This window comes from Bombina bombina, chromosome 6 (genome assembly GCF_027579735.1).
Source record: "Bombina bombina isolate aBomBom1 chromosome 6, aBomBom1.pri, whole genome shotgun sequence".
Taxonomy (NCBI): domain Eukaryota; kingdom Metazoa; phylum Chordata; class Amphibia; order Anura; family Bombinatoridae; genus Bombina; species Bombina bombina.
Window position 1 is genome coordinate 817,542,267 of NC_069504.1, and position 20,040 is coordinate 817,562,306.

General features: G+C 42.3%; 1 protein-coding gene across 1 annotated transcript in view; it reads left to right on the forward strand.

Moving 5' to 3' along the window:
- The window catches only part of GPAT2 (glycerol-3-phosphate acyltransferase 2, mitochondrial), a 744,505-nt gene that overhangs the window by 193,974 nt on the left and 530,491 nt on the right, over nucleotides 1-20,040 (forward strand). Inside the window, exons 6-7 of the mRNA XM_053719460.1 lie at nucleotides 17,320-17,419; nucleotides 17,523-17,662. Of these exons, the coding sequence (XP_053575435.1) occupies nucleotides 17,320-17,419; nucleotides 17,523-17,662 (240 nt within the window). The remainder of the gene's footprint in view (nucleotides 1-17,319; nucleotides 17,420-17,522; nucleotides 17,663-20,040) is intronic.

The following is a 20,040-nucleotide window of genomic DNA, read 5'->3' on the forward strand; positions in this document are numbered from 1 at the left end:
TTGGTCGTTCAATCTAGCTTATGTCTTTCCACCGTTTCCTCTTCTCCCCCGGCTAGTAGCCAGGATCAAACAGGAGAAGGCTTCGGTAATTTTGATAGCTCCTGCGTGGCCACGCAGGACTTGGTATGCAGACCTGACGAATATGTCATTGGTTCCACCATGGAAGCTACCTTTGAGGCAGGACTTTCTAATCCAAGGTCCATTCACACATCCAAACCTAGTTTCTCTGCAACTGACTGCTTGGAGATTGAACGCTTGATTCTCGCTAAGCGTGGGTTTTCGGAATCGGTTATAGATACTCTGATCCAGGCTAGGAAGCCTGTCACCAGAAAAATTTACCATAAGATATGGCGGAAATATCTTTGCTGGTGCGAATCCAAGGGTTACTCATGGAGTAAGATTAGGATTCCACGGTTACTATCTTTTCTACAAGAAGGATTGGAGAAAGGTCTGTCAGCTAGTTCCTTAAAAGGACAGATATCTGCTCTGTCTGTTTTGTTACACAAGCGTCTGGCAGCCATACCAGACGTTCAGGCCTGTGGCTCCTCCATGGAGTCTAAATTTAGTTCTTTCAGTTCTTCAAGGGGTTCCGTTTGAACCTCTATATTCCATAGATATTAAGTTACTGTCTTGGAAAGTTTTGTTTTTGGTAGCTATTTCTTCTGCTAGAAGAGTTTCTGAATTGTCTGCTTTGCAGTGTTTTGACATCATAGTTAAGGCCTCTCACATTATATAAGATTAAATCAATCACAGGGGCGCCATTATCACATGTAGCTATTTAAATAGTGTGTATAATGCAGGATGTGATGTCCCTCTGGGCACATCAAGCACATTTTGTCTAGATAGTATATAATATGGATTGCGTGGGCCTCTATATATAAAGCATAAGGATCTATAATTTCTCCTTAGCCCCTCCATTGTAAGACTTCCTCAGAACATACTACATATGCTACTTTGTTGAATGAGTTAACATTAGGCATACAGTGACACAAAAACAGGATAATAATAATAAAAAAAAAAAACATTGTAGAAAGTGCTTTAACATTTTGTAACTAGTAAAACAAAAAACATCAAATAGAAAACTGCTAATATAGTGGTAGATTATAGGTGCAGTTAAAGAGGTTTGGTTAAGAAATTGAATAATTAGCTTTAGGTGGCTAATTTTTAAGGTTATTTTATAAAGGTACCCTTATAGTGGCATGGTAGCCGTTAAAGACAGTTATTTCTATATAATCTTATTGTTAGGGTAAAACCTAGTCAATTTTTATTAAGCAAAGTAATCTCAATCAGAAGATCTGGATCTGTAAGGTAGTACCCAGGAAAGATAGAAGATAGAGATTGACTAGATAAAGAAAAAGAGAGGGGAGAGGAAAACCCTTGCTCAAAATTAGGGGATTCCCACATAATGTCTGTGTCCAATCTTAATAGATTGATCCCTAAAGTTTCAAGGATCACATGTCACATCTCATCGGGTCTGGAAGGGCCATATCTCAGGTTTTATGTCTTTTCTTTGTGACCTTTGACCATTTGGATGATATAATTTGTAGTTATGAGGTCTCTGGTGTTTCTGTTGGGCCTAGATCCGCCTGTATTTCAGTCATCTTCAAACCATCCTGTATTTCCCGTACAGTTTTGATAGTAGTTATTTTACGTTCTTTCATTACATGTAAGGCGATGGGGAAGCCCCATCAATAAGAGATATGATTCTTCCTTAATACAGATGTTAGAAGATGTAGTGTATTTCGTTGTTGCAGAGTTCTGACACAAAAGATCTTGGAAAAATTGAACTACATTTCCTTGGGATTTGAAAGGAGAATTCTTTCTAGCTGCTGTCAGTATTATTTCTTTTTCTGGAAATAGAAGAAATTTGACTATTTACATCCCTCGGGGTGAATCTTCTCTGGGTTTGTCTCTAAGAGCTCTATGTGCACGCTCTATCAGATGTCATATCCTGTTTGGATACCAGGGATTTGAGATCAGCTTTTGTCAATGGTGTTTGGTCAGCTGAGTGAAGCTGTGAACTTATTTCAGAGTTATTTTCTTCAATTTCTGTATCAATTATTTCATGTTGCTTGCTCAATTTTGAGGATTTAAAGAAAGCTTAGGGGTCTTCTCTGGCTAATTCGTCTTCCTGGTCGACATTATCAACTGATGTTAATAAAATTAGAGATACAAGGTAGATAACTTAAATGGGCAAAAGAAAACAGGAAATATGAGCTTTCTGTTATATTAAATATTTATTGCTCAGTAGTAGCCCTTTAAACAAAGGACAAGAAGCTGTTCACTTTTGATGCTTCTGCCATCAAATTATTGTCCAAGATATTGTGCTATAGAAAGTATAACCTTGAATTCAACAATACCATACAGGGTTAGAGTTAGGTTGATGGGAGATGTGCAGCAAAGTTCCCAGTAAAAAAAAAAAGCTCATCATCATAGAACTTACAATGTCAGTTGTTTATATGTACAGGGAGTGCAGAATTATTAGGCAAATGAGTATTTTGACCACATCATCCTCTTTATGCATGTTGTCTTACTCCAAGCTGTATAGGCTCGAAAGCCTACTACCAATTAAGCATATTAGGTGATGTGCATCTCTGTAATGAGAAGGGGTGTGGTCTAATGACATCAACACCCTATATCAGGTGTGAATAATTATTAGGCAACTTCCTTTCCTTTGGCAAAATGGGTCAAAAGAAGGACAGGCTCAGAAAAGTCAAAAATAGTGAGATATCTTGCAGAGGGATGCAGCACTCTTAAAATTGCAAAGCTTCTGAAGCGTGATCATCGAACAATCAAGCGTTTCATTCAAAATAGTCAACAGGGTCGCAAGAAGCGTGTGGAAAAACCAAGGCGCAAAATAACTGCCCATGAACTGAGAAAAGTCAAGCGTGCAGCTGCCAAGATGCCACTTGCCACCAGTTTGGCCATATTTCAGAGCTGCAACATCACTGGAGTGCCCAAAAGCACAAGGTGTGCAATACTCAGAGACATGGCTAAGGTAAGAAAGGCTGAAAGACGACCACCACTGAACAAGACACACAAGCTGAAACGTCAAGACTGGGCCAAGAAATATCTCAAGACTGATTTTTCTAAGGTTTTATGGACTGATGAAATGAGAGTGAGTCTTGATGGGCCAGATGGATGGGCCTGTGGCTGGATTGGTAAAGGGCAGAGAGCTCCAGTCCGACTCAGACGCCCGCAAGGTGGAGGTGGAGTACTGGTTTGGGCTGGTATCATCAAAGATGAGCTTGTGGGGCCTTTTCGGGTTGAGGATGGAGTCAAGCTCAACTCCCAGTCCTACTGCCAGTTTCTGGAAGACACCTTCTTCAAGCAGTGGTACAGGAAGAAGTCTGCATCCTTCAAGAAAAACATGATTTTCATGCAGGACAATGCTCCATCACACGCGTCCAAGTACTCCACAGCGTGGCTGGCAAGAAAGGGTATAAAAGAAGAAAATCTAATGACATGGCCTCCTTGTTCACCTGATCTGAACCCCATTGAGAACCTGTGGTCCATCATCAAATGTGAGATTTACAAGGAGGGAAAACAGTACACCTCTCTGAACAGTGTCTGGGAGGCTGTGGTTGCTGCTGCACGCAATGTTGATGGTGAACAGATCAAAACACTGACAGAATCCATGGATGGCAGGCTTTTGAGTGTCCTTGCAAAGAAAGGTGGCTATATTGGTCACTGATTTGTTTTTGTTTTGTTTTTGAATGTCAGAAATGTATATTTGTGAATGTTGAGATGTTATATTGGTTTCACTGGTAAAAATAAATAATTGAAATGGGTATATATATGTTTTTTGTTAAGTTGCCTAATAATTATGCACAGTAATAGTCACCTGCACACACAGATATCCCCCTAAAATAGCTAAAACTAAAAACAAACTAAAAACTACTTCCAAAAATATTCAGCTTTGATATTAATGAGTTTTTTGGGTTCATTGAGAACATGGTTGTTGTTCAATAATAAAATTAATCCTCAAAAATACAACTTGCCTAATAATTCTGCACTCCCTGTATGTTACATATGTAAGTCCTGATCGCATGACTTAGGATTAGGACTTAGTTGTTAACATGAGTAAGAGCCATAGTTGGAGAAAATAGAAAGCAACATCTAGAGCAAAATATTATCTTAGTAATCGTTCTCCTCCTTCTGGGTTGCAGGAGTCTATATTGTAGGTAGCTGTGAAGAGTATAGTAACAGCTGATTATGGTGTAATGTGTATGCAGGGTCTTCATCGTTTTATCCCTTAGCATTGTTGCTGGGGCTGAGCAGGCATTTAGATGCGTGTATATTGTGTCTTCTGCTTCTCTGTAACATACATTGGATGTGCTTCAGGGTCTACTCACATGCGCAGTGATGCACTGCGTTGAAATAGTTGACCAAGGCTCTCAGGACCGTTGCTGACTCTTTTCTCTTGTAAGGTGTATCCAGTCCACGGACCATCCATTACTTGTGGGATATTCTCCTTCCCAACAGGAAGCTGCAAGAGGATCACCCACAGCAGAGCTGTCTATATAGCTCCTCCCCTAACTGCCCACCCCCAGTCATTCTCTTGCAGCTCTCGACAATGGAAGTAGCATAGAGAGATGTGGTGAATTAATGTAGTTTATCTTCAATCAAAAGTTTGTTATTTTCAAATGGTACCAGAGTTGTACTATTTTCTCCAACATAGGTGTGTCCGGTCCACGGCGTCATCCTTACTTGTGGGATATTCTCTTCCCCAACAGGAAATGGCAAAGAGCCCAGCAAAGCTGGTCACATGATCCCTCCTAGGCTCCGCCTACCCCAGTCATTCTCTTTGCCGTTGTACAGGCAACATCTCCACGGAGATGGCTTAGAGTTTTTTAGTGTTTAACTGTAGTTTTTATTATTCAATCAAGAGTTTGTTATTTTGAAATAGTGCTGGTATGTACTATTTACTCAGAAACAGAAAAGTGATGAAGAATTCTGTTTGTATGAGGAAAATGATTTTAGCAACCGTCACTAAAATCCATGGCTGTTCCACACAGGACTGTTGAGAGCAATTAACTTCAGTTGGGGGAACAGTGAGCAGTCTCTTGCTGCTTGAGGTATGACACATTCTAACAAGACGATGTAATGCTGGAAGCTGTCATTTTCCCTATGGGATCCGGTAAGCCATGTTTATTACGATCGTAAATAAGGGCTTCACAAGGGCTTATTAAGACTGTAGACTTTTTCTGGGCTAAATCGATTCATTATTAAATACATATTTAGCCTTGAGGAATCATTTTATCTGGGTATTTTGATATAATAATATCGGCAGGCACTGTTTTAGACACCTTATTCTTTAGGGGCTTTCCCAAAGCATAGGCAGAGCCTCATTTTCGCGCCGGTGTTGCGCACTTGTTTTTGAGAGGCATGGCATGCAGTCGCATGTGAGAGGAGCTCTGATACTTAGAAAAGACTTTCTGAAGGCGTCATTTGGTATCGTATTCCCCTTTGGGCTTGGTTGGGTCTCAGCAAAGCAGATACCAGGGACTGTAAAGGGGTTAAAGTTCAAAACGGCTCCGGTTCCGTTATTTTAAGGGTTAAAGCTTCCAAATTTGGTGTGCAATACTTTTAAGGCTTTAAGACACTGTGGTGAAAATTTGGTGAATTTTGAACAATTCCTTCATGTTTTTTCGCAATTGCAGTAATAAAGTGTGTTCAGTTTAAAATTTAAAGTGACAGTAACGGTTTTATTTTAAAACGTTTTTTGTACCTTGTTATCAAGTTTATGCCTGTTTAACATGTCTGAACTACCAGATAGACTGTGTTCTGAATGTGGGGAAGCCAGAATTCCTATTCATTTAAATAAATGTGATTTATGTGACAATGACAATGATGCCCAAGATGATTCCTCAAGTGAGGGGAGTAAGCATGGTACTGCATCATTCCCTCCTTCGTCTACACGAGTCTTGCCCACTCAGGAGGCCCCTAGTACATCTAGCGCGCCAATACTCCTTACTATGCAACAATTAACGGCTGTAATGGATAATTCTGTCAAAAACATTTTAGCCAAAATGAACACTTATCAGCGTAAGCGCGACTGCTCTGTTTTAGATACTGAAGAGCATGACGACGCTGATAATAATATTTCTGAAGGGCCCCTAACCCAGTCTGATGGGGCCAGGGAGGTTTTGTCTGAGGGAGAAATTACTGATTCAGGGAACATTTCTCAACAAGCTGAACCTGATGTGATTACATTTAAATTTAAGTTGGAACATCTCCGCATTCTGCTTAAGGAGGTATTATCCACTCTGGATGATTGTGACAAGTTGGTCATCCCAGAGAAACTATGTAAAATGGACAAGTTCCTAGAGGTGCCGGGGCTCCCAGAAGCTTTTCCTATACCCAAGCGGGTGGCGGACATTGTTAATAAAGAATGGGAAAGGCCCGGTATTCCTTTCGTCCCTCCCCCCATATTTAAAAAATTGTTTCCTATGGTCGACCCCAGAAAGGACTTATGGCAGACAGTCCCCAAGGTCGAGGGAGCGGTTTCCACTTTAAACAAACGCACCACTATACCCATAGAGGATAGTTGTGCTTTCAAAGATCCTATGGATAAAAAATTAGAAGGTTTGCTTAAAAAGATGTTTGTTCAGCAGGGTTACCTTCTACAACCAATTTCATGCATTGTCCCTGTCGCTACAGCCGCATGTTTCTGGTTCGATGAGCTGATAAAGGCGGTTGATAGTGATTCTCCTCCTTATGAGGAGATTATGGACAGAATCAATGCTCTCAAATTGGCTAATTCTTTCACCCTAGACGCCACTTTGCAATTGGCTAGGTTAGCGGCTAAGAATTCTGGGTTTGCTATTGTGGCGCGCAGAGCGCTTTGGTTGAAATCTTGGTCGGCTGATGCGTCTTCCAAGAACAAGCTACTTAACATTCCTTTCAAGGGGAAAACGCTGTTTGGCCGTGACTTGAAAGAGATTATCTCTGATATCACTGGGGGTAAGGGCCACGCCCTTCCTCAGGATCGGCCTTTCAAGGCAAAAAATAAACCTAATTTTCGTCCCTTTCGTAGAAACGGACCAGCCCAAGGTGCTACGTCCTCTAAGCAAGAGGGTAATACTTCTCAAGCCAAGCCAGCTTGGAGACCAATGCAAGGCTGGAACAAGGGAAAGCAGGCCAAGAAACCTGCCACTGCTACCAAGACAGCATGAAATGTTGGCCCCCGATCCGGGACCGGATCTGGTGGGGGGCAGACTCTCTCTCTTCGCTCAGGCTTGGGCAAGAGATGTTCTGGATCCTTGGGCGCTAGAAATAGTCTCCCAAGGTTATCTTCTGGAATTCAAGGGACTTCCCCCAAGGGGGAGGTTCCACAGGTCTCAGTTGTCTTCAGACCACATAAAACGACAGGCATTCTTACATTGTGTAGAAGACCTGTTAAGAATGGGAGTGATTCATCCTGTTCCATTAAGAGAACAAGGGATGGGGTTCTACTCCAATCTGTTCATAGTTCCCAAAAAAGAGGGAACGTTCAGACCAATCTTAGATCTCAAGATCTTAAACAAGTTTCTCAAGGTTCCATCGTTCAAGATGGAAACCATTCAAACTATTCTTCCTTCCATCCAGGAAGGTCAATTCATGACCACAGTGGATTTAAAGGATGCGTATCTACATATTCCTATCCACAAGGAACATCATCGGTTCCTAAGGTTCGCATTCCTGGACAAGCATTACCAGTTCGTGGCGCTTCCTTTCGGATTAGCCACTGCTCCAAGGATTTTCACAAAGGTACTAGGGTCCCTTCTAGCTGTGCTAAGACCAAGGGGCATTGCTGTAGTACCTTACTTGGACGACATTCTGATTCAAGCGTCGTCCCTTCCTCAAGCAAAGGCTCACACGGACATTGTCCTGGCCTTTCTCAGATCTCACGGATGGAAAGTGAACGTGGAAAAGAGTTCTCTATCTCCGTCAACAAGGGTTCCCTTCTTGGGAACAATAATAGACTCCTTAGAAATGAGGATTTTTCTGACAGAGGCCAGAAAAACAAAACTTCTAGACTCTTGTCGGATACTTCATTCCGTTCCTCTTCCTTCCATAGCGCAGTGCATGGAAGTGATCGGTTTGATGGTAGCGGCAATGGACATAGTTCCTTTTGCGCGCATTCATCTAAGACCATTACAACTGTGCATGCTCAGTCAGTGGAATGGGGACTATACAGACTTGTCTCCGAAGATACAAGTAAATCAGAGGACCAGAGACTCACTCCGTTGGTGGCTGTCCCTGGACAACCTGTCACAAGGGATGACATTCCGCAGACCGGAGTGGGTCATCGTCACGACCGACGCCAGTCTGATGGGCTGGGGCGCGGTCTGGGGATCCCTGAAAGCTCAGGGTCTTTGGTCTCGGGAAGAATCTCTTCTACCGATAAATATTCTGGAACTGAGAGCGATATTCAATGCTCTCAAGGCTTGGCCTCAGCTAGCGAGGGCCAAGTTCATACGGTTTCAATCAGACAACATGACAACTGTTGCGTACATCAACCATCAGGGGGGAACAAGGAGTTCCCTAGCGATGGAAGAAGTGACCAAAATCATTCTATGGGCGGAGTCTCACTCCTGCCACCTGTCTGCTATCCACATCCCAGGAGTGGAAAATTGGGAAGCGGATTTTCTGAGTCGTCAGACATTGCATCCGGGGGAGTGGGAACTCCATCCGGAAATCTTTGCCCAAGTCACTCAGCTGTGGGGCATTCCAGACATGGATCTGATGGCCTCTCGTCAGAACTTCAAAGTTCCTTGCTACGGGTCCAGATCCAGGGATCCCAAGGCGGCTCTAGTGGATGCACTAGTAGCACCTTGGACCTTCAAACTAGCTTATGTGTTCCCGCCGTTTCCTCTCATCCCCAGGCTGGTAGCCAGGATCAATCAGGAGAGGGCGTCGGTGATCTTGATAGCTCCTGCGTGGCCACGCAGGACTTGGTATGCAGATCTGGTGAATATGTCATCGGCTCCACCTTGGAAGCTACCTTTGAGACGAGACCTTCTTGTTCAGGGTCCGTTCGAACATCCGAATCTGGTTTCACTCCAGCTGACTGCTTGGAGATTGAACGCTTGATCTTATCGAAGCGAGGGTTCTCAGATTCTGTTATCGATACTCTTGTTCAGGCCAGAAAGCCTGTAACTAGAAAGATTTACCACAAAATTTGGAAAAAATATATCTGTTGGTGTGAATCTAAAGGATTCCCTTGGGACAAGGTTAAGATTCCTAAGATTCTATCCTTCCTTCAAGAAGGATTGGAAAAAGGATTATCGGCTAGTTCCCTGAAGGGACAGATTTCTGCCTTGTCTGTGTTACTTCACAAAAAGCTGGCAGCTGTGCCAGATGTGCAAGCCTTTGTTCAGGCTCTGGTTAGAATTAAGCCTGTTTACAAACCTTTGACTCCTCCTTGGAGTCTCAACTTAGTTCTTTCAGTTCTTCAGGGGGTTCCGTTTGAACCCCTACATTCCGTTGATATTAAGTTATTATCTTGGAAAGTTTTGTTTTTAGTTGCGATTTCTTCTGCTAGAAGAGTTTCAGAATTATCTGCTCTGCAGTGTTCTCCTCCTTATCTGGTGTTCCATGCAGATAAGGTGGTTTTACGTACTAAACCTGGTTTTCTTCCAAAAGTTGTTTCTAACAAAAACATTAACCAGGAGATTATCGTACCTTCTCTGTGTCCGAAACCAGTGTCAAAGAAGGAACGTTTGTTGCACAATCTGGATGTTGTTCGCGCTCTAAAATTCTATTTAGATGCTACAAAGGATTTTAGACAAACATCTTCCTTGTTTGTTGTTTATTCCGGTAAAAGGAGAGGTCAAAAAGCAACTTCTACCTCTCTCTCTTTTTGGATTAAAAGCATCATCAGATTGGCTTACGAGACTGCCGGACGGCAGCCTCCCGAAAGAATCACGGCTCATTCCACTAGGGCTGTGGCTTCCACATGGGCCTTCAAGAACGAGGCTTCTGTTGATCAGATATGTAGGGCAGCGACTTGGTCTTCACTGCACACTTTTACCAAATTTTACAAGTTTGATACTTTTGCTTCTTCTGAGGCTATTTTTGGGAGAAAGGTTTTGCAAGCCGTGGTGCCTTCCATTTAGGTGACCTGATTTGCTCCCTCCCTTCATCCGTGTCCTAAAGCTTTGGTATTGGTTCCCACAAGTAAGGATGACGCCGTGGACCGGACACACCTATGTTGGAGAAAACAGAATTTATGTTTACCTGATAAATTACTTTCTCCAACGGTGTGTCCGGTCCACGGCCCGCCCTGGTTTTTTTAATCAGGTCTGATAATTTATTTTCTTTAACTACAGTCACCACGGTACCATATGGTTTCTCCTATGCAAATATTCCTCCTTAACGTCGGTCGAATGACTGGGGTAGGCGGAGCCTAGGAGGGATCATGTGACCAGCTTTGCTGGGCTCTTTGCCATTTCCTGTTGGGGAAGAGAATATCCCACAAGTAAGGATGACGCCGTGGACCGGACACACCGTTGGAGAAAGTAATTTATCAGGTAAACATAAATTCTGTTTTAGCCTCAGGCAGAATTGAAGAAGAGTCTGCCTGTGGTCTTTGATGATCTTAGCAGGTTGTAACTAAGATCCATTGCTGTTCTCACACATAACTGAAGAGATGGGTAACTTCAGCTGGGGGAATAGCGTGCAGGGTCTCCTGCTCTGAGGTATGTGCAGTTTTAAATTTTTCTAGAGAAATGAATATGCTAGAAAATGCTGACAATACCGGATTTATTTTAAGGTAAGCCTGATTACAGTGATTTAATAACGACTGGTATCATGCTTGCTGTAAAGGGTAATATTTTTTATTATTTACTCACATTACTGAATAGATATAACGTTTGTTTGAAGTGTATAAACGTTTTTTTACATATTGGTGATAAAACTTTATTCTGGGACCCAGTTTTTTCCACATGGCTGTCTAGATTTTCCTAGGGATAGTTTTTTAAGGCCCTCTCACTGTGAGTACAGGTTGGGAGGGGCCTATTTTCGTTTTTGCAGCTTGAGACATCCAGCTTCCCTGAAGGAGTCCCCTGAACATTTAGGACCTCTCTAAAGGGTTTTTGTGCCTTCCAAAGTCGTTGTATGGGCAGGTAGGGCCACAGCAGAGCTGTGGCAGTTTGTTGTGACTGTTTATATCGTTTTTTTGATCCGTTTTTGAAACTAAGGGGTTAATCATCCATTTGCAAGTGCGTGCAATGCTCTTTTAGCCTATTATACACACTGTAAAAATTTCGTAAGATTTACTGCTTTTTTCACTGTTTTAGCAGTTTCTGTGTTTGTTTTTTTCTCTTAAAGGCACAGTACCGTTTTTATTTTTTGCTTGTTCACAGTTATTAAAGTGTTTTCCAAGCTTGCTGGTCTCATTACTAGTCTGTTTAAACATTTCTGACATAGAGGAAACTCATTGTTCATTATGTTTAGAAGCCATTGTGGAACCCCCTCTTAGAATGTGTACCAAATGCACTGATTTTACTATAGATTATAAAGACCATATTCTGGCTTTAAAAAATTTATCACCAGAAGAAATTGACAAGGGGGAAGTTATGCCGGCTAACTCTCCCCACGTGTCAGATTCTATAAATCCCGCTCAGGGGACTCCTAGTACTTCTAGCGCGCACATTGCGTATACCTTGCAAGACATGGCGGCAGTTATGAATCATACCCTTACAGAGGTATTATCTAAACTGCCAGGATTGCAAGGAAAGTGAGACAGCTCTGGGAATAGAATAAATACAGAGCTCTCTGACGCTTTAGTAGCTAGGTCTGATACACCTTCACATTATACTGAAGCTGAAGCAGGGGAGCTTCAATCTGTGGGTGATTTTTCTGATTCAGGGAAGATACTTCACTCTGATTCTGATATGTCTACATTTAAATTTAAGCTTGAACACCTCCGCGTATTGCTCAGGGAGGTTTTAGCAACTCTGGATGACTGTGACACTATTGTAGTCCCAGAGAAATTATGTAGATTGGATAAATACTATGCAGTACCTACTTACACTGATGTTTTTCCAATTCCTAAAAGGTTTTCTGAAATTATTACTAAGGAATGGGATAGGCCAGGTGTACCGTTCTCTCCCCCTCCTGTTTTTAAGAAGATGTTTCCTATAGACGCCGCTACACGGGACTTATGGCAGACAGTCCCTAAGGTGGAGGGAGCAGTTTCTACTCTAGCTAAGCGTACCACTATCCCTGTCGAGGACAGTTGTGCTTTTCTAGATCCAATGGACAAAAAATTAGAGAGTTATCTTAAAAAGATCTTTATTCAACAAGGGTTTATTCTCCAGCCCCTTGCATGCATTGCCCCGTCACTGCTGCTGTGGCCTTCTGGTTTGAGTCTCTCGAAGAGGCTCTACAGGTAGAAACCCCATTGGATGATATCCTTGACAAGCTTAAAGCTGTTAAGCTAGCCAATTCATTTGTTTCTGATGCCGTTGTTCATTTAACCAAACTAACAGCTAAGAACTGAGGTTTTGCTATTCAGGCGCGTAGGGCGCTATGGCTTAAATCCTGGTCAGCTGACGTTACTTCAAAGTCTAAGCTTCTCAACATTCCCTTCAAGGGGCAGACCCTATTCGGGCCTGGGCTGAAGGAGATCATTTCTGATATTACTGGAGGAAAAGGTCATGCCCTTCCTCAGGATAGGTCCAGCAAATTAAGGACCAAACAGCCTAATTTTCGTGCCTTTCGAAATTTCAAGAGTGGTGCAGCTTCAACTTCCTCTAATACAAAACAGGAGGGAAATTTTGCCCAGTCCAAGCCGGTCTGGAGACCTAACCAGGCTTGGAACAAAGGAAAGCAGGCCAAGAAGCCTGCTGCTGCCTCTAAGACAGCATGAAGGATCAGCCCCCGATCCGGTAACGGATCTGGTAGGGGGCAGAATTTCTCTCTTTGCCCAGGCTTGTGCAAGAGATGTCCAGGATCCCTGGTCGTTGGAAATTGTGTCTCAGGGATACCTTCTGGAATTCAAAGCTTCTTCCCCAAAAGGAAGATTTCACATCTCACAATTATCTGCAAACCAGATAAAGAGAGAGGCATTCTTACATTGTGTTCAAGACCTCCTAGTTATGGGAGTGATCCACCCAGTTCCAAAGGAGGAACAGGGGCAAGGCTTCTATTCAGATCTGTTTGTGGTTCCCAAGAAAGAGGGAACCTTCAGACCAATCTTAGATCTCAAGATTCTAAACAAATTTCTCAGAGTGCCATCCTTCAAGATGGAGACTATTTGAACCATCCTTCCTATGATCCAGGAGGGTCAGTATATGACTACCGTGGATTTATAGGATGCTTATCTTCATATTCCGATACACAGAGAGCATCATCGGTTTCTCAGGTTCGCCTTTCTAGACAGGCATTACCAGTTTGTTGCTCTTCCCTTTGGGTTAGCCACGGCACCAAGAATCTTTACAAAGGTTCTGGGGTGACTCTTGTCGGTCCTAAGGCCGCAGGGTATAGCAGTAGCCCCTTACCTAGACGACATTCTGATACAGGCGTCGAATTTTCAAATTGCCAAGTCCCATGCGGACATTGTTCTGGCATTCCTGAGGTCTCATGAGTGGAAAGTGAACGAAGAAAAGAGTTCTCTATCCCCTCTTACAAGAGTTTCCTTCCTGGGAACTCTGATAGATTCTGTAAAAATGAAGATTTACCTGACAGAGGCCAGGTTGTCAAAACTTCTAAATTCCTGCCGTGTTCTTTATTCTACTTCTCGCCCTTCGGTGGCTCAGTGTATGGAAGTAATCGGCTTAATGGTAGCGGCAATGGACATAGTACCATAGTACCATAGTACATCTCAGACCGCTGCAACTCTGCATGCTCAGTCAGTGGAATGGGGATTACACAGATTTGTCCCCTCTACTAAATCTGGATCAAGAGACCAGGAATTCTCTTCTCTGGTGGCTATCTCGGGTCCATCTGTCCAAGGGTATGACCTTCCGCAGGCCAGATTGGACAATAGTAACAACAGATGCCAGCCTTCTGGGTTGCGGTGCAGTCTGGAACTCCCTGAAGGCTCAGGGATCATGGACTCCGGAGGAGGCCCTCCTTCCGATAAACATTCTGGAACTAAGAGCGATATTCAACGCGCTTCAGACTTGGCCTCAGCTTGCTGCGGTCAGGTTCATCAGATTTCAGTCGGACAACATCACGACTGTAGCTTACATCAACTATCAAGGGGGAACAAGGAGTTCCCTAGCAATGTTGGAGGTTTCAAAGATAATTCTATGGGCAGAGTTTCACTCTTGCCATCTATCAGCTATCCATATCCCAGGAGTAGAGAACTGGGAGGCGGATTTTCTAAGTCGACAGACTTTTCATCCGGGGGAGTGGGAGCTCCATCCGGAGGAATTTGCACAGTTGATTCAACTTTGGGGCAAACCAGAACTGGATCTCATGGCGTCTCGTCAGAACCCAAAGCTTCCTCGTTCCGGATCCAGGTCCAGGGTTCCCAAGGCAGCACTGATAGATGCTCTAGCAGCGCCTTTGTCCTTCAACCTAGCTTATGTGTTTCCACCGTTTCCTCTGCTCCCTCGTCTGATTTCCAAGATCAAACAGGAGAGAGCATCAGTGATTTTGATAGCACCTGCGTGGCCATGCAGGACTTGGTATGCAGATCTGGTGAACGTGTCATCCTTTCCACCATGGACTCTGCCGCTGACACAGGACCTTCTACTTTAGGGTCCTTTCAACCATCCAAATCTAATTTCTCTGCGTCTGACTGCTTGGAGATTGAACGCTTGATTTTATCAAAGCGTGGTTTCTCCGAGTCGGTCATTGATACCTTAATACAGGCACGAAAGCCTGTCACCAAGAAACTTTATCATAAGATATGGTGTAAATATCTTCATTGGTGTGAATCCAAGGGTTACTCATGGAGTAAGGTCAGGATTCCTAAGATATTATCCTTTCTCCAAGAAGGATTGGAGAAGGGTTTGTAAGCTAGTTCCTTAAAGGGACAGATTTCTGCTCTGTCTATTCTGTTGCACAAACGTCTGGCTGAGGTTCCAGATGTTCAGGCATTTTGTCAGGCTCTGGTTAGAGTCAAGCCTGTGTTTAAACCTGTTGCTCCACCATGGAGTTTAAATTTAGTTCTTAAGGTTCTTCAAGGGGTTCCGTTTGAACCTTTACATTCCATAGATATTAAGCTCTTATCTTGGAAAGTTCTGTTTTTAGTAGCTATCTCCTCGGCTTGCAGAGTTTCAGAGTTATCTGCTTTACAATGTGATTCCCCTTATCTCATTTTCCATGCAGATAAGGTAGTGTTACGTACCAAACCTGGGTTTCTACCTAAGGTGGTATCTAATAAAAATATCAATCAGGAGATTGTTGTACTGTCACTGTGTCCTAATCCTTCTTCTAAGAAGGAATGTCTTTTACACAATCTTGACGTGGTTCGTGCTTTAAAGTTTTATTTACAAGCTACTAAAGATTTTCGTCAAACATCTGCATTGTTTGTTGTCTATTCTGGACAGAGGAGAGGCCAAATGCTTCGGCAACTTCTCTTTCTTTTTGGCTAAGGAGTATAATACGCTTAGCTTATGAGACTGCTGGCCAGCAGCCTCCTGAAAGAATTACAGCTCATTCTACTAGAGCGGTAGCTTCCACATGGGCTTTTAAGAATGAGGCTTCTGTTGAACAGATTTGTAAGGCGGCGACTTGGTCTTCGCTTCATACTTTTTCTAAATTCTATAAATTTGATACTTTTGCTTCTTCGGAGGCTATGTTTGGGAGAAAGGTCTTACAGGCAGTGGTGCCTTCCGTTTAAGCGCCTGCCTTGTCCCTCCCTTCATCAGTGTCCTATAGCTTTGGTATTGGTATCCCACAAGTAATGGATGATCCGTGGACTGGATACACCTTACAAGAGAAAACACAATTTATGCTTACCTGATAAATTTATTTCTCTTGTGGTGTATCCAGTCCACGGCCCGCCCTGTCATTTTAAGGCAGGTGTTTTTTATGTTTAAACTACAGTCACCACTGCACCCTATAGTTTCTCCTTGCTTGTCTTCGGTCGAATGACTGGGGGTGGGCAGTTAGGGGAGGAGCTATATAGACAGCTCTGCTGTGGGTGATCCTCTTGCAGCTTCCTGTTGGGAAGGAGAATATCCCACAAGTAATGGATGATCCGTGGACTGGATACACCACAAGAGAAATACATTTATCAGGTATGCATAAATTGTGTTTTTCACACCTCTTCCCAGCTTGGGAGCCTACCTTCGTAAGCTGCGCTGGGGTATTGATGGTCCTCACTGTCTCTTATAGATGCGTCGTATGGCGGATCTTGTAGTAACGCATGTGTGCTTGTGGCGTAGGCCTCGGCTTCTCCGTGACAAACGTGTCTTCTTGGCCTCTCTGGCTGCCGCTCAGCTTCATATACGTCGGTACTATGCTAAAGCCTTTGTCTTATTTATGGGCCATGTCCAGGTCTCATTTCCACTCTGTATATAGCTGGATGCCACCTTTTGTTGTAATAACTGCACGGAGCAATATATTTTTAAAGGCTTCTGCCAGATGCATTAGAATTGCAAGGTTAGTAAAATATTTGTTTTGTTATTTTGTTATTCTTTGTTGAAGAGATATCTAGATAGGTAGCATGCTCATGTCTGGAGCACTACATGACAGGGAAAAGTACTGCCATCTAGTGCTCTTTCTAATGTATAACATTAATGCAAAACTGCTGCCCCATATACTAATGCAGATACTTTCTCTCTCCTGAACTTACCTTCCTACTTTTCAACAAAGGATAACAAGAAAATGAAGAATTTGATAATATAAGTACATTGGAAAGTTGTTTAAAATTGTATGCTTTATCTTAATCATGAAAGAAAAGGTTTGCCTTTTATGTCCCTTTAAGTTGTCCTGATGAAATTTAAAGAGCATTTGCCAACACAGGAGCTAGAGGTGGAGGTGCCTTACAAACCGGAAGGAACTCTGGAGTGTACTGTATTACTGTTTGAATATTTTTTTTTGCATGGAACGAAAACGAGGCTTTAAATCTCAGCCACCACAAGACCCTGCAGCTAATTTGCTGTCATTTTTGAATGGTGAAAAAAAGTAATCATTAAGCTTCATCTTCCTAATGAAGTTACTTTACTTACTTTGATTAAAATAACTAGTATTTTGTTTGTTTCATTGTACTGCGTGAATAATTTATAACACAAAAAAAACCCTCAACACATTTGTAGTACTTCACAAATTATTTTTCTTTCTTTTTTTCTTTTCCCTTTTCCTTTTCTCTCTTTATTTCTTTATTTTCTTCCTCTTTATTTTTTTGTCCCATCTTTTCTCTTCCTTTCACAGAATTGTCCACTGGCTCCTGTTAAAGTTCTTCGGATCCATCTTTCTATTTATACAGCTTCATAAAGGTCAAATTGCTACAGTTCGAGATGCTTCTGCCGCGGTAACATATTTTTAAAAATAGTTTAACTGTTCAAAAAACCCTTTGAGAATACTGGTGTATATTACCTTAATAATTGGCTTTGCTGTTCTCCCTTCTTTCTCAGCAACACGGAATCCCTTGTGTTTTTCTCGCAACTCATCGCTCATGGCTTGACAACCTCCTTCTTCCATTTGTCCTCTTCTCTCAGAATTTGGGAGTACCTCGTGTAGTGTGGGACAGGTCAAGCAACTCTTCAGTTGTCCAGTGAGTTTTTAATGCTTGTTTTTTTTTTTCCTTTCACAATTCAGAAATATTGAGAAAATTAACACGGTTTATAAAGCTTCATGTGGTTAGAGATATGGGGGTAGATTTATTATGCTGCGAATGCAGCCGGACATCAATCATCCCAATCAGAATGATTGACACCCCCTGCTAGCAGCCAATTGGCCGCGAATGTGCAGGGGACGGCATTGCACAAGCATTTCACCAGAAATGCTTGTGCAATCTTAAATGCCGACAGCGTATGCTGTCGGTATTTAGCGATGTCGGGCAGGCATGATCTGCTACAGCGGATCATGTCCTCCCGACATTTAATAAATCTACCCAATGATGCATTTAATATTTGTTAGTATCTAGTATCCTGATCATATACGTTTAAAGAATAATATGGTTAGATGTTAGGTGTATTTTTACAATGAACAAGTATTTACAAAAAAGAAATAAAGTGTCTTAAAATGTTGCATCTCTTTTTTGTGTGATTATGTTTAATGTATCTAATCACACTTGAAATCCACCAGTGCACATTTAAAATACATTTATGTCCATTTGAAGGGGCATCTTACCCAAATGTTGAATCACTTCTGTTAAAAGCTGACTAGAAAATATCACATGAACTGTGTCAAAGGAATATATTTTACCTCACTAGCCACATCTTGTTGTAAATGGACTTTAAGCATCCAGTCAGGATGCATGCCCCAGGACTTTACAAGGGACTGTTCATCTGACTGTACAGGCACAGTCATTTGATTTCTTTTCTTAGTTTAAGAAAGTTTACTATGAAATCTTACAAGAGTATAGTGAATTACCACAAGATTACAGTAAAGTTTGAACTCTGAACTAAAGATGCTGATTGGCTGTTGTTTTTCTCCAACATTGGTGTGTCCGGTCCACGGCGTCATCCATAACTTGTGGGAATATTCTCTTCCCCAACAGGAAATGGCAAAGAGCACAGCAAAAGCTGTCCATATAGTCCCTCCTAGGCTCCGCCCACCCCAGTCATTCTCTTTGTCGTTGCACAGGCAGCATCTCCACGGAGATGGTGAAGAGTATGTGGTGTTTAGTTGTAGTTTTTTATTCTACTATCAAGAGTTTGTTATTTTAAAATAGTGCTGGTATGTACTATTTACTCTAAAACAGAAAAGGATGAAGAGTTCTGTTTGTGAGAGGAGTATGATTTTAGCAGCAGTAACTAAAATCGTTTGCTGTTTCCACATAGGACTATTGAGATGAGATAACTTCAGTTGGGGGAAACAGTTAGCAGACTTCTCTGCTTAAGGTATGACTAGCCATATTTCTAACAAGACTGTGTAATGCTGGAAGGCTGTCATTTTTCCCCTCATGGGGACCGGTAAGCCATTTTCTTAGTCTCAAACAGAATAAAGGGCTTAATATGGGCTATAAAACTGGTGGACACTTTTATGGGCTAGATCGATTGCTTTATTTGGGCATTTTATACAGCTTGAGCTTGAGGTCATTCACACTTTATAACTTTGGGGAACGTTATTTTCACGGCAGGCACTGGCTTAGACACCTTCCCAGTCAGGAAGGGCCTTCTTTGTAGTAGGCAGAGCCTCATTTTCGCGCCATTACTGCGCAGTTACTTTTGAGAGCAGGACATGCAGCTGCATGTGTATGGGTCTGGAAGGAGTTGAAAAGGTCCCTAGAAGGCTTCATCTGGTATCGTATTCCCCCCTGGGTTTGGTAAAGTCGCAGCAAAGGCTGTAGCTGAGACTGTAGAGGGGTTAAAACTATAAACGGCTCCGGTTTTGTCATTTTAAGGGTTAAATTTGGGGTGCAATGCTTTGAATGCTTTAAGACACTGTGGTGAAAATTTGGTTAAAATTGAACAATTCCTTCATAGTTTTTCACATATTCAGTAAAAAAGTGTGCCCTGTTTAAAATTTAAAGAGACAGTAACGGTTTTATTTTAAGACGGTTTTCGTACTTTATTGACAAGTTTAAGCCTGTTTAACATGTCTGTGCCTTCAGATAAACTATGTTCTGTATGTATGGAAGCCAATGTGTCTCCCCCTTCAAAATTGTGTGATAATTGTGCCATAGCGTCCAAACAAAGTAAGGACAGTACTGCCACAGGTAGTAAAGTTGCCCAAGATGATTCATCAGATGAAGGGAGTAGACATAGTTCTACATCATCTCCTTCTGTGTCTACACCAGTTTTGCCCACGCAGGAGACCCCTAGTACTTCTAGCGTGCCAATGCTTGTTACTATGCAACAATTGACGGCAGTAATGGATAACTCCATAGCAAATATTTTATCCAAAATGCCTGCATTTCAGAGAAAGCGCGATTGCTCTGTTTTAAACACTGTAGAGCAGGAGGGTGCTGATGATAATTACTCTGTC